This window comes from Capra hircus, chromosome 14 (assembly GCF_001704415.2).
Source record: "Capra hircus breed San Clemente chromosome 14, ASM170441v1, whole genome shotgun sequence".
Classification (NCBI taxonomy): Eukaryota; Metazoa; Chordata; class Mammalia; order Artiodactyla; family Bovidae; genus Capra; species Capra hircus.
The window spans coordinates 8,422,360-8,435,423 of NC_030821.1; the positions used below are offsets into that span (position 1 = coordinate 8,422,360).

General features: G+C 36.5%; 1 protein-coding gene across 3 annotated transcripts in view; it reads right to left on the bottom strand.

Annotated features, from left to right (window-relative positions):
- NBN (nibrin) overlaps positions 1,465 to 13,064 on the bottom strand; it is a 58,458-nt gene continuing 46,858 nt past the window's right edge. For all 3 annotated transcript variants that reach the window (XM_013969289.2, XM_013969290.2, XM_013969291.2), the window contains 4 exons: positions 11,932 to 12,087; positions 10,559 to 10,672; positions 2,950 to 2,999; positions 1,465 to 1,631 (listed from right to left, as the gene is read on the bottom strand). In XM_013969289.2, the coding sequence (XP_013824743.2) occupies positions 1,601 to 1,631; positions 2,950 to 2,999; positions 10,559 to 10,672; positions 11,932 to 12,087 (351 nt within the window). In that variant the 3' untranslated portion in view covers positions 1,465 to 1,600. The remainder of the gene's footprint in view (positions 1,632 to 2,949; positions 3,000 to 10,558; positions 10,673 to 11,931; positions 12,088 to 13,064) is intronic.

Below are 13,064 nucleotides of genomic sequence, written 5' to 3' on the forward strand. Positions count from 1 at the left end.
AAAAGAGTCCCCCAGAAATCCAAGGGAAAAGGTACACACCATATCCAAGCATGGCTGTGACTAAAGTTGTTCAGGGCAGAGCTAACAGTTTTATAAAAACTATGCAGCACAGAAGGCTCCATGGAAAGCAATGGTAAACATCTTCCATCTATTTAACAATACTTTCTATGCCAAATAGAACTTTAAGGAAATTTAAAACACTAGGACCACTAGTTCTAGAGTGTTTGAGCTTTTAGACTGCTCCTAAAGGGAACAGAGACTGTTAGGGAAGGAGAGAGACCATTATTCATTTATCTTCAAACTCTTTCAGTGTTGTGGAGAGCATTATGAATACACATTTAATGTTTCCTTAACAGCGAATTTGAAGGGATAATGAAACATAAATAAGAAAAATCTAGGACATTTACAAACTATCTCCTGAAAGGAAATAACATGTTCTGAAGGCTGGTCAAGAGTGCAAAGGGCCTTAGTCAGGTATTTAAGTATGGTGACTTCCCTTGCGAATATAGTGGAACACTAGATCTTCCATGAAGACTTAACAACAATACAAATTAATTTATGATATAACTTTTCATGCTAGGCTCTCTCTCATAGTCTGTTAGGGTGGCAGAATCTATGTGAAACTAGGAAGCTTTCAGTCAGTATAAAAAGCATGCTCTATCTCCTAAGACAAACTGTATCAGTCTTTAGAGTATGTAAAAATAGTTTACCCTAATTAAAATGTACAGTGAAAGCTGTCTATATGAAAAAATTTGGAAAAACATAGTTTTTCCATACCATCTCCCTTTTAGGTAGAAAGAAGACAAACTTACCATTTCTACTTTTTAGATTAAAAAAACTAGGATTCTAAAAAGCTCAACTTTTTAGAGTATTACTGAATACCCAGTTTAGTAAGAGCACCAAACAGGTCTTATCTCGTTTTAGGGAGATATATCCCCAAGCTTGATGACATCCTCCACTGTCATTTCCAATATTAGTATAATATGTGGGTGGCATCTTCAATACTAGAATTCATTTCACTTGGGTTACTTCAGTCCAGGAAAGACTATAGTACAATGGAAAAGAAAAAATGATAAAAAGGAAAAACATTATGCTTTGACATTACTATAACCTTCCAATCCAGTCAGTAAAAAAGGGTAAGGTATGTAACATCGTATCATTTCTATAGGAAATTATTGAAAAATGATATGCATAGAAATTTGAATAGGCACTACATATCTCTGTAAAGAAATGAGTATCATGGAATTTTTTCAGAGGCGAGGAAACAGACAGCCAGGACAGTGGTAGAAGGGAGCCTTTTTAAGATTTTACCTTTTTATACTTTTAGAATTTTGAACTATGACTATATTAAGTATTCAGTAAGTTAAAATCACATTTAAAAACGAAAAAAAAATTATAAAAGATGAAATGACAAAGACTAAAGCAGAACAAATGATACTAACTTTCCCAAACAAAAGAAACTTAAGTTTTGTGCATTTTATTTAACAAATTTAGGCCATAAACTTAAATCTTCTATACATGATATGAATGTACTGCAGAGGAAACTTGAAGTAAATACTAAACAGGAAATGTTTTTCTGTGGCTTCTTCATAAAACCTTGTTATCTTCTCCTTTTAACATTAGGATTGTATCTGTAAAGAAAGAAACTGAGTCAAATGATATCTAGATAAATGATAGTGTTCCTTTCACAAGTTAAAAGGCTTTCAAAATATAGACATGCTTTGGCAAACAGAATGAGAATGCCAGTTTTATCCCTGGGATCAAAAAGACATTTTTTACTGTTGTTTATCCTTTTGATGTTGCTTTGATGACTATTTGGTAAAAGTAAAACATCATCAAAAATCCTGTGAAAGCCTTAAAGTAATTAATGAAAACAACGGTTTAAAAATTAATACATGTTTTTATACTTCCTCCAGACTAGCTGCAAACAGATCTCTCCACTCCCACATTAAATTCTACCATTTGCCCAAAAGAGCATAATGAACCTAAAATATAATTATGTTATAAGTCTTCTATAGCAACTGAACAAATGTAGTTGGGCATCTGACTATACTTATGAAAAATCAGCACTATTTGTCAACATTTTTATCAATGATTCATATATTCAATAATGAAATTAAAAATCAAATTGGCTATAAAACAGACTCAAAATTACAGTATTTCTTGGGAAAATGTTATTCCACCCTAGCTAGTATCTACCTACAATATTGTATTTTATGCATATTTGAGAGCTAATTATTATGAAGTTTGTTGGGACTGCAAGAATGCTGAAAATGTTAAATCTGAATTAAATTATTATTACCCATTACAACTCCTCTAACCCTCTCAGAAAAACCTGCTTTGAAACTCTAATCCAGCTTCTTATTTTCATGTCTGGTATTTTACTTATCTTATTTCAAACTCCATTCATTCATAATTCTTTCTACTCAGGGCTGAAAATCTCACAAATATATTACTCAAATTCCAGCTCAGGAACCTTCATTGTCTAAATGCCCCAAGGTGGTGGTGGTTTGGTTGCTAAGTTGTGTCTGACTCTTGCAACCCCATGGTCTGCAGCCCGCCAAGCTCCACTGTGCATGGCATTTCCCAGCAAGAATACTGGAGTGGGTTGCCATTTCCTTTTCCAGGGGATCTTCTAGACCCAGGGATCAAACTGCATCTCCTGCACCAGCAGGTGGATTGTCTACCACTGAGCCACCAGGGAAGCCCAAATGCCCATAATTTAAACATCTTGTGATACAGTACAAGTGAATTAAGCCCAAGCCTTTATCCAGTAGTAAACAGGTGCTCAAGTAGTTTAAAAAAAAAATTAAAAACAAGACAAAATATTATTTAGGTGAAGGTACCAAGTGTCTAATTTTAAGGAAAGGGGTCGAAACATTTAAACTCTATCAACAGAACTAAGTGTTATATACAAAAATGCACAAGAAAGCTGAAATTAAACTTTACCTAAAGAGGTCATCAGCAAGAGAGTCTTCTTTGGCATGCTGATTTTGAACCTGTCAAAATTAACATAATTTCAAAGATTTGCTCAATGACGAATATACCGTTAATGAAACTGCCATGCTGGTTGACTGCAGAGGTTAACAGCTGCCTGTTGCTCTGGCTAAGCCATGAGAAAATCACCATGGGAAAAGAATAAAAGCAAAATATAGCAATACAGCATAACCCAAATAAAAGTACATTGGGGTCGTCATACCCTGCTAAACTAAAGAAAAACAGCGTGGACCTTGGAATTCCAGATCAGCCCAAGTTCAGAACGCTGCTTGTGCACACACCAAGAAGTTTTCCCAAGGCATATGCGGGTCTATGACCTCCAGTTAGGTGACAGCCCTTGTACAAAAAAATAACAAAAGTAGTTTAAAGTAATTAATAAAATGGGAGACATGACCGGGGACACAGGAGGCTGACTTCATGCAGCACAACAGATTCTTTCTGTTGCCAAGACACGAAATAAACGTGATGGGGCTCCAAGGAACAGGACTCTTGATCCAAGAGGTCTTGAGTCCCCTAGTCCTATCTTTAAAACTTTCATTCTGTCTCTAGTTTCTTTTTCTCCAACTGCGCGTCGACCGCTTTCGACCCTTACATGCTGCACCAGCTGCAGCAGCTGACCACATCCTGGAGGTCGCCAGTTCTCACCCACGGAACCGATCTGTTCCATTTTTCCTTTGTGCCAAGATTATTGCATAAGTCTCCTAATCAAATTTCTCCAGCCAATCTCCTCTCAAAGGCAACCAGCACATATACTGCTAGTTTGTTAAGTTTTTAAACATTTTTTTCCAGCAAAACTCTTTTACTAAATGAAATGTCAATGTTTTGAGATCATACCGCTGACAGAAGCCTGAGAGGGTAGTATTTACCCTGCCTTCAACCAGAGCAGCTCTTCAGTTAAAGAGGCTCTCCTCACAGTCCCAAATCAGGCCTCAGAAACTGCTACTGAATTACCTCATCCACAAAATAATTTTACACACAAACTCACCAAACTCCTAAAGCACCTTTGAGACTTGGGACCGGAAATACCCTGAGCTGCATGCACCCTTCCTCAAGTCCAGCTGTGATCTTATTGTGTTGCCATTCAAAACCTTTCAATGACTTCCCCAACCTACCAAAGAAAACACACACTCTTGAGTCTGACGACCCCTAAATGGGAAAGGTTCTTCATGACCTCGCTCCATTCTACTTTCTCAATCACTTCTCACCCTCTTCTTCATCAACCCTATAAAGCCAGATAAACTGAATCACACAAAGACAAAACACCACACACACCTCCCAACAAACATACTGGCCTCTCTCTGCTTTTGTTCATGTTTCTTCCTCTATCTAGAAATTACTTCCTTTTCCTCCTCTTTCCAAAGCTGACCATCTTTCAAGGTGCATTTGCTCAATAATTATTTACTGCCTCCTATGTGTCAAGGAACATGTTCTTCACCTCTTTAACAATGGCTTTCTGAATCTCTTCATTTAAAAATAAGTCTGACACTGCCATGATTGAAATGCATAACCAACAGGAACCTACTGTGCCACGCATAGCACTGCGCTCAGTGTGCTGTGGCAGCCTGGACGGGGGGACGGATACACGCGTGTGAAGGGGCTCGGGCCTGAGCCCCTTCACAGTTTACCGGAAACTATCACAACACTGTTAGCCAGCTATACCCCAGTACAAAATAAATGACTTAAAAACATAATAAAAACAAGTCTGATATGGAGAACTCCCACAAAACTTTACCCAATTTCTACCTCTTATAATTATTTGTATCACGTCTTCACTAAAGAAGTGTAAGTTCACTGAATGCAGATACTGTTTGTTTACTATAAATAATTTACATTTATATATTTCTAGATACTATCTTAAAACTGTTTCTAAGAAAAACTCACTTAATCTTCATATAACTTCATCACTATTTTACACTATTATCCCAATTTTAACCAATAAGGAACAGAGAGTCAGGTTAAGAAAAATCAGAAAACTGTCATATGGAAGAACTGGGATTGACCAGGTCTACTTGAATAAGAGCACCAGCTTATACTTGCAGGATTCAAACTTACCAAAATGATTTCCTATTTATAAAATGAAATGTCAAAATGAAATTACATCTTTTTACATTGTCTAATAAGTAGAGCAGAACACAAATGGAAGACACAAATAGATGGAGAAATATACCATGCTCTTGAATTGTAAAAATCTATATTGTGAAAATGAGTATACCTAAATACCAAAATGAGTATTACCCAAAGTAATTACCCATTCAATGCAATCCCTATCAAACAACCAACAGTATTTTTCACAGAACTAGAACAAATAATTTCACAATTTGTATGGAAAGACAAAAGACTCTGGATAGCCAAAGCAATCTTGAGGAAGAAGAACAGAACAAGAGCAATCAACTGTCCTGACTTCAGACTATACTACAAAGCTACAGTCATCAAGACAGTATAGTATTAGTACAAAGACAGAAATATAGATTACTGGGACAAAACAGAAAGTCCAGAGATAAATCCACAAACCTATGGACACCTTATCTTTGACAAAGGAGGCAAAAATAAACAATAGAGAAAAGACAGTCTCTTCAACAAGTGGTGATGGGAAAACTGGTGAACTACGTAAAAGAATGAAACTAGAACACTTTCTAACAGCATACACAAAAATAAACTCAAATGGATTAAAGACCTAAGTGTAAGATCAGAAACCATGCAGAATACTCTTTGACATAAATCAAAGCAACATCCTCTATGACCCACCTCCTAGAGTAATGGAAATAAAAATAAAAATAAGCAAATGGGACCTACTTAAAAGCTTTTGCACAATGAAGAAAACTATAAGCAAAGTGAAAAGACAGCCCTCAGAAAAGGAGAAAATAATAGCAAAAGAAACAACTGACAAAGAATTAATCTCCAAAATGTACAAAGCAACTCATACAGCTCAATACCAGAAAAACAACCTAATCAAAAAGTGGGCAAAAGACCTAAACAGCTATTTCTCCAAAGAAGACATACAGATGGCTAATAAACACATGAATAGATGCTCAATATCACTCTTTATTAGAGAAATGAAAATCTAAACTACAATGAGGTATCATCTCACACTGGTCAGAATGCCCATCATCAAAAGGTCTACAAACAATAAATGCTGGAGAGGGTGTGGAGAAAAGGGAATCATTTTACACTGTTGGTGGGAATGCAAACTGATACAGCTACTATGGAGAAGTGTGGAGATTCCTTAAAAAACTGAATAGAAATGCCATACAATCCAGCAATCCCACTGCTGGGCATATACCCAATGGAAACCAGAATTGAAAGAGACACATGTACCCAAATGTTCATTGCTGTACTATTTACAATAATTAGGAGATGGAACCAACCTAGATGTCCACTGACAGATGAATGGATAAGGAAGTTGTGGTACATACACACAATGGAATATTACTCAGCTATAAAAAGGAATGCATTTGAGTCAGTTCTAATGAGATGGATGACTCTGGAACCTATTATAGAGTGAAGTAAGTCAGAAAGAGAAAGACAAATACTGCATATTAACTTCTATATATGGAATTTAGAAGATCCTACATGCAGGGCAGCAAAGGAGACACAGATGTAAAGAACACTTTTGGACTCAGTGGGAGAAGGCAAAGGTGGGATGATGTGAAAGAAGAGCATTGAAACATGTACATTACCATATGCAAAAGAGATGACCAGTGCAAGTTCCATGCATGAAGCAGGAAACCCAAAGTCAGTGCTCTGGGACAACCTAGAGGGATAGGGTGGGAAGGGAGGTGGGAGGAGCTTTATGATGCAGGTGACACGTGTATACCTATGGCCGATTCATGTTGATGTATGGCAAAAACCATCATAATATTGTAATGTAATTATCATCTAATTAAAATAAGTTAATTAAAAAAGAAAAATCAGCTTTATCTTGTATATCTCAGTAAAATTATTAAGTAAAATAGTGTTAAGAAACAGAAATAAATGGCATTCCTATTACTGGCATTTTTCAGTGGCTTGGGAGAACTACATATCACAGTCTTTCAAAATCCAAATCAGGTTGGGTAGAATTCAAAGAGTTATTATGTTAAATGCACAGAATGAAAATATCCTATATTCAAAGAGAGTATGGGAACTAAGTGATTGTGAAAACGAAGACTGGTCTGCAGTAAAAGAAGAAAAAGAAGGACTTAGAAAAACAAAAGGCAGGGAACACAGAAGAGTAGCTAGAGCAAGCACAGGGAAATGAGACATCAAGACAGTAGCACACGTGTACAGGAGCTGTAGCAGAACAAAGTCAATTCTATTATCTTAGAGAGCAAACTCTGCTTAGAGCACCTGAAATTGCTCTAGAACAAAAAGGAGATTTGGTAGAATAAATCTAGAACACAGTCTCTCTACTAATGCTAATGAAATAAAAGAAACAAGTCAGTAGCTGCACCATCGTTCTCTCAGCTTCACCCCATGCAAGAACAAAGAACACTCACCAGTTATAAACTAATCAAGATGTAGCAATGGCACCCCACTCCAGTACTCTTGCCTCGAAAATCCCATGGGTGGAGGAGCCTGGTAGGCTGCAGTCCATGAAGTCGCTAAGAGTTGGACACAACTGAGCGACTTCCCTTTCACTTTCCACTTTCATGCACTGGAGAAGGAAATGGCAACCCACTCCAGTGTTCTTGCCTGGAGAATCCCAGGGATGGGGGAGCCTGGTGGGCTGCCGTCTATGGGGTCGCACAGAGTCGGACACGACTGAAGCAACTTAGCAGCAGCAGCAGCAGCAAGATGTAGACTTCAAAAACGTGGCTGTGCAAAGAACCCAAAGACTAATGCAACTGATTCCTAACGCTCCTCCAACTCATTAAAAGGTGCTACAGAACTGTCTAAACCTGAGAATTCTTACTAATACTACAAATTTGGGAAAGAGCAGTCTGAGCAGGAAAGAGAAAACAACTCCTGGTGGAATGCTGGGAGGGGCTAATGGCACAGAGAGGTGAGTCAGTGAGACTGGCACTGACCAAAGACGCAGGCTCCAGGCACCCCTGACAGATCAGGCAAGTAACCGGAAACTCCAGGTTATTCTCTTCTGGAGGGAGAGACACTCCCTGGTACATGTTTAATTCCATTCCCAGGAAGAGCAGCACACAGCTTTACCTGACCACCCCACCACCCCACGTCAATTCAGTGTTTTCAGGCCACAGCAAGTAGATGGGCCACGCTACGTGCCTTTGACTGAATACGTTGCCATACTGACAAGTATGGATGCACTAGGGTAGGAGTGATTTTCTGCCTCAAACTGCTTCCTTTTGAAATAATTTTATTTATTTATTTTGGCTGTGCTGGGTCTTCACTGCTACACAGGCTTTTCTCTAGTTGCAGCAAGTGGGGGCTTCTCACCAAGGTGGCTTCTCCCATTGCGGAGCATGGGCTCTAGGGTGTGGGCTCAGGAGTTGCGGCTCCGAGGCTCCAGAGCACGGGCTCAGTACTTGTGGCTCAGTGGCTTAGCTGCTTGGCAGCATGTGGGATCTTCCCACATCAGGGATCAAACCCATGTCTCCCACACTGGCAGGTGAATTCTCTACCACTGAGCCACCAGGGAAGCCCCAAACTGGTTTTAGAATGTAATCCCTGCATAAGACGTCACATGCCGTGTCACACAGCAAGCAATATCTGGACAGGTCTTTAAAGAACCTGGTCTGCAAGAAATAATAACCCATAAATAAAAGATACATAAAATTAATAAGAACGTGAAAGCAATAAAATAACAAAAAAGTTAAATGATAGGAAAAACACAATGAAATGAAATGGGAATGAATGTTAAGTAAACAAACTGAAACTATAATGACACCATTTCAGAATTAAGAAATGAGAAATAGCTGACATGGTTTCCACTATTATAAATGTTGTATTAAGTAGTATCTTCTGTAATTCTCATAAAAAGCCTATGGAATGGAGGTACTATTTTTGTTCCCATTCTGCATAGGAGGAGACAGAGGAATAATAAAATAATAATAATGTTTAAATGCATAATTAGGATTTTAATTATTTCTAATTAGGTATAATGAAGTCAAGATCACATAACAGCTAGTGAGGAGTAGAACAGATACAACTGAAATTTTAATTTCTGATATAGTTAAAGAGCTTAAAGAAAACAACAATGAATGTAGAATAATGGATGTGAAGCAGAAAGATGATTTAATAAAGGAGAGTAATGTCTTAAGTGTAGCAATCCCAATAAATATAAAAATATCTTTAAGGAGGTAACAGAAAAGTTCCTTGAAATAAACAAGAATTGTATCTACAAATCAAAATCACATACTCTGTTGCAGGAAAAAAGAAGGAAGAATGATCAATACTGAGATATATTCTGATTGTTACTGACTTTCAGACCTGAGAAGGAATATGGTAGACATGCAAGTCATCTAAAAAGGGGGAAAAGGGCCCTGGCATGAGGTAGGGGTGTGGAAATACAAATGCCCACAATGGGCATACACACCGAGGAAACCAGAATTGAAAGAGACACGTGTACCCCAATGTTCATTGCAGCACTGTTTACAATAGTCAGGACATGGAAGCAACCTAGATTTCCATCAGCAGATGAATGGATAAGAAAGCTGTGGTACATATACACAATGGAGTATTACTCAGCCATTAAAAAGAATACATTTGAATCAGTTCTAATGAGGTGGATGAAACTGGAGCCTATTATACAGAGTGAAGTAAGCCAGAAAGAAAAACACCAAGACAGTATACTAACGCATATATATGGAATTTAGAAAGATGGTAATGATAATCCTGTATGTGAGACAGCAAAAGAGACACAAATGTATAGAACAGTCTTTTGGACCCTGTGGGAGAGGGCGAGGGTGGGATGATTTGGGAGAATGGCACTGAAACATGTATATTATCATATGTGAATCGAATAGCCAGTCCAGGTTCGATGCATGATACAGGATGCTCAGGGCTGGTGCACTGAGATGACCCAGAGGAATGGGATGGGGAGGGAGGTGGGAGGGGGTTCCAGGATGGGGAACACATGTACACATGTGGCAGATTCATGTCAATGTATGGCAAAACCAATACAATATTGTGAAGTAATTAGCCTCTAATTAAAATAAATAAACTTATATTAAAAAAAAAAGAACATACACTAGGGACTCACAACACCCAGAAAGTAAAGGAAGCATATTTTTGTATTCTCTGAGTTCTCATTAGAGTTTATAAACACATGCAGCTGATTATCTGTAAAACAGTTTTTGGAAACCACATCCTAACATGGAGAGCTGTATAGCTGTTCATATTTTCCCAAAAGAGCAATTTTATAACTGAGGTTTGGGTTCCTGAGGCGTAGGCAGCAAATTAGTTGCACATATGATCAGTAAATTTAGAAGTCCCTTAGAGAAGTGTTACGGAAAGGTGCAAATTAATCTTAATGGTCTGTAACTCAGGAATTTTTCTGAATGAATAACCTAGGTCACTTATCTTAAGTTTGGTTTTTAAGAAGAATTTGCTCTAAGGAAATCACAAGGGATCAAATAATCAAACAAGTTACTGAGTCTGGGTTCCTACTAACCTCCATTTCCTGCCTCAACCACTCTTCTAATTCTGTATTCTTTCGAGCATGATGAGCTATTAGATCTGATCCTCCAATGATGTGTGGAAGTTTTCCTGCTCCAGGAAATGTGACCTGTAAAACAGTAAACCTTGTTAAATGCACTAAAAAATTAAGACAATCATATTTTTAAAAAGACAAAAAACCTTCAAAACACAAAGACTGTAAATCACATATAAGTACTAAACATATTTATATCCCATAAATGAAAATGAGTGAAAGAGGGAGGAAACAGTTATTTCATTGATTTGAGTATATACAGAAAAATTCAGACAAATCCTTCCATTAAAGGCAATCCTGTTAAAACTTCTTTTAGTATAAAAATTTAATTTCTTTTAGTCTCAAAAAATTTCCTTGGCCAAGGATATTAGCATTTTTAAGGGTTTTAAATTTTTCCAAACTATTTTCCAGAAGTTTGTACTACTTTATACTTTTACCACTCCTGTGCCACCAGTGAATATTATATTGCTTTTTATGTGGTTAACCTCATTAATTAAAAAATTTAGTATGTCTTTTGCATTTTAATTTAATGAGATTGTGTAATATGATATTGAATGCAAATGCCCCTGTGCTATTCATGTGGGGTGGAAAATAAGCGGGAGATATTTCCCATTGTCCACTCTAAGTAGAAGAGATTCTTCCTGTTAAATGGCGTTCAGAACACTTTAATAATATTATAATACTCTAAATGGCTCTAAAGTCATAGGCAGAAAACTAATGTTAATAGTAGCTCACATTTGAGAGGAAAAAGCTACAACACCCTGTAGTCACAGCAAAAATCATATAGATCATGTTCTAGAGAAAAGCAGTCTTTCACAGAAATCACTTGAAAAAATTACTATATTCCAATCAAATGCATAAGCAAAACCTAGCAGGTCAATAGTAGCATGGAGTAAGAAACAAACACCCTAGATAGACAACAAAAAGAATACGGATAGGATGAGAAGTATTCTTTCAGCACTCCATGCTTTCATTGCTGAGGACACAGGTTTGATTCTTAGTTGGATACTAAGATCCTGTAACTTGCATTGAGCAACCAAAAGATGACCAAAACAAGAAAGAAAGAAAAAGAACTAGGAGGAACCTAGCCAAAAGCCTGCTGTATAAGGTAGGAAAGAAATGGGTAAACAGCATCCTTTAAAGAATTCAACCTTAATAAAGTTTTATATATTAATTTAAGTGGCAGGGTATGTACTTACTAGAGTAACTTTAAACTGTTTTAAGCAGAAGAAATAGCATCAGTTTTCAACATAAACCGCTTTTATTACTATTTAGTATATTTCTAAAAACATTTCAAACACTGCACTCTTGTTGCATTTTAAAGGAATATATACCTTTTTGAATTTCTTGAAATTCTTTAGTTCACCATAATCATTATTCACACTGGATGCATTTGTGGAGGTGGAATTACAAACCACCAGGGATCGAAATTCAGTCAGTAACACTTTCTTTGGAAGCATCTCATCACCATCCTGAGGTTCACCATTGTTCTTAAACAGTGTTAAGATGGATAAAATAAGAAGGAAAAGCAAAATTACTTGTCACTTAAAGAACCTCTAGAAAAAAGTTCAAATATCTGAAAAAACAGTAAAATTAAAAAAAGGTTTATTTCTAACATCTGAACTTTGTACTTGAAATCAAATCTTATCTATTTCAAAACCAGAAAATTACTCAAGTAGTATTTCTGACTCTAACTTCAGAAACATTTATAACATACTCATGTATGACAAAAGTCTAAAAAGCCATAAAGTATTTGAAATTTAATAGCATCTTCTAGTAAAAATCATCCCAATAAACAATTTATCTTCCTGTATATATTTTCTTGGCAAGAAACAGCTTGCTTCTTTTCATTAAAACCATACATTGAGATTATTATATAATCCATTCTACAAGTTATCTGTAGTATACTTAAGTTTTCTTGATTTTCAATAATGTATGTTTTTTATTAGTTTGGACACCTCAAAAAACTCAACCACTAATTCTGCGCACACCACCTCACTAACTGAAAGCCACTTTTAAAATTCCAGATTAACAGTTATTTAATCAGTGTGAAGATTCCTTTTTGTTGCTGAAAGAGACTCTTTATATCATTTACTATTAACTAAGTACCTACATATACACGTTCTTATAGCTGCCCAAGGCTGACCATCTTAAGTTTTTTAAACTGCTTAACTATATATCCATTTGCAAGCTGCTAACAGGACTATAAGACAGTCAGGGAGAGATGAAAAAACAGAAAAATCAAAAGAAAAGGTTCATGCGACAATGACAAAATGTAATCAGGAACTCTAATAAAATAACAATAGCCTAATATTTTTGTAGTTTGTTCTAGAGTTTACAAATATTTCATATCCATTACTCTATTTTATATAAACAACAATGCTATTGTAGAAATATCAAGTGTTTTTATAAACAAAAGACCTGAAGTTCGTAAATGTGAAAATGACCTATTAAAGGTCTCATATCT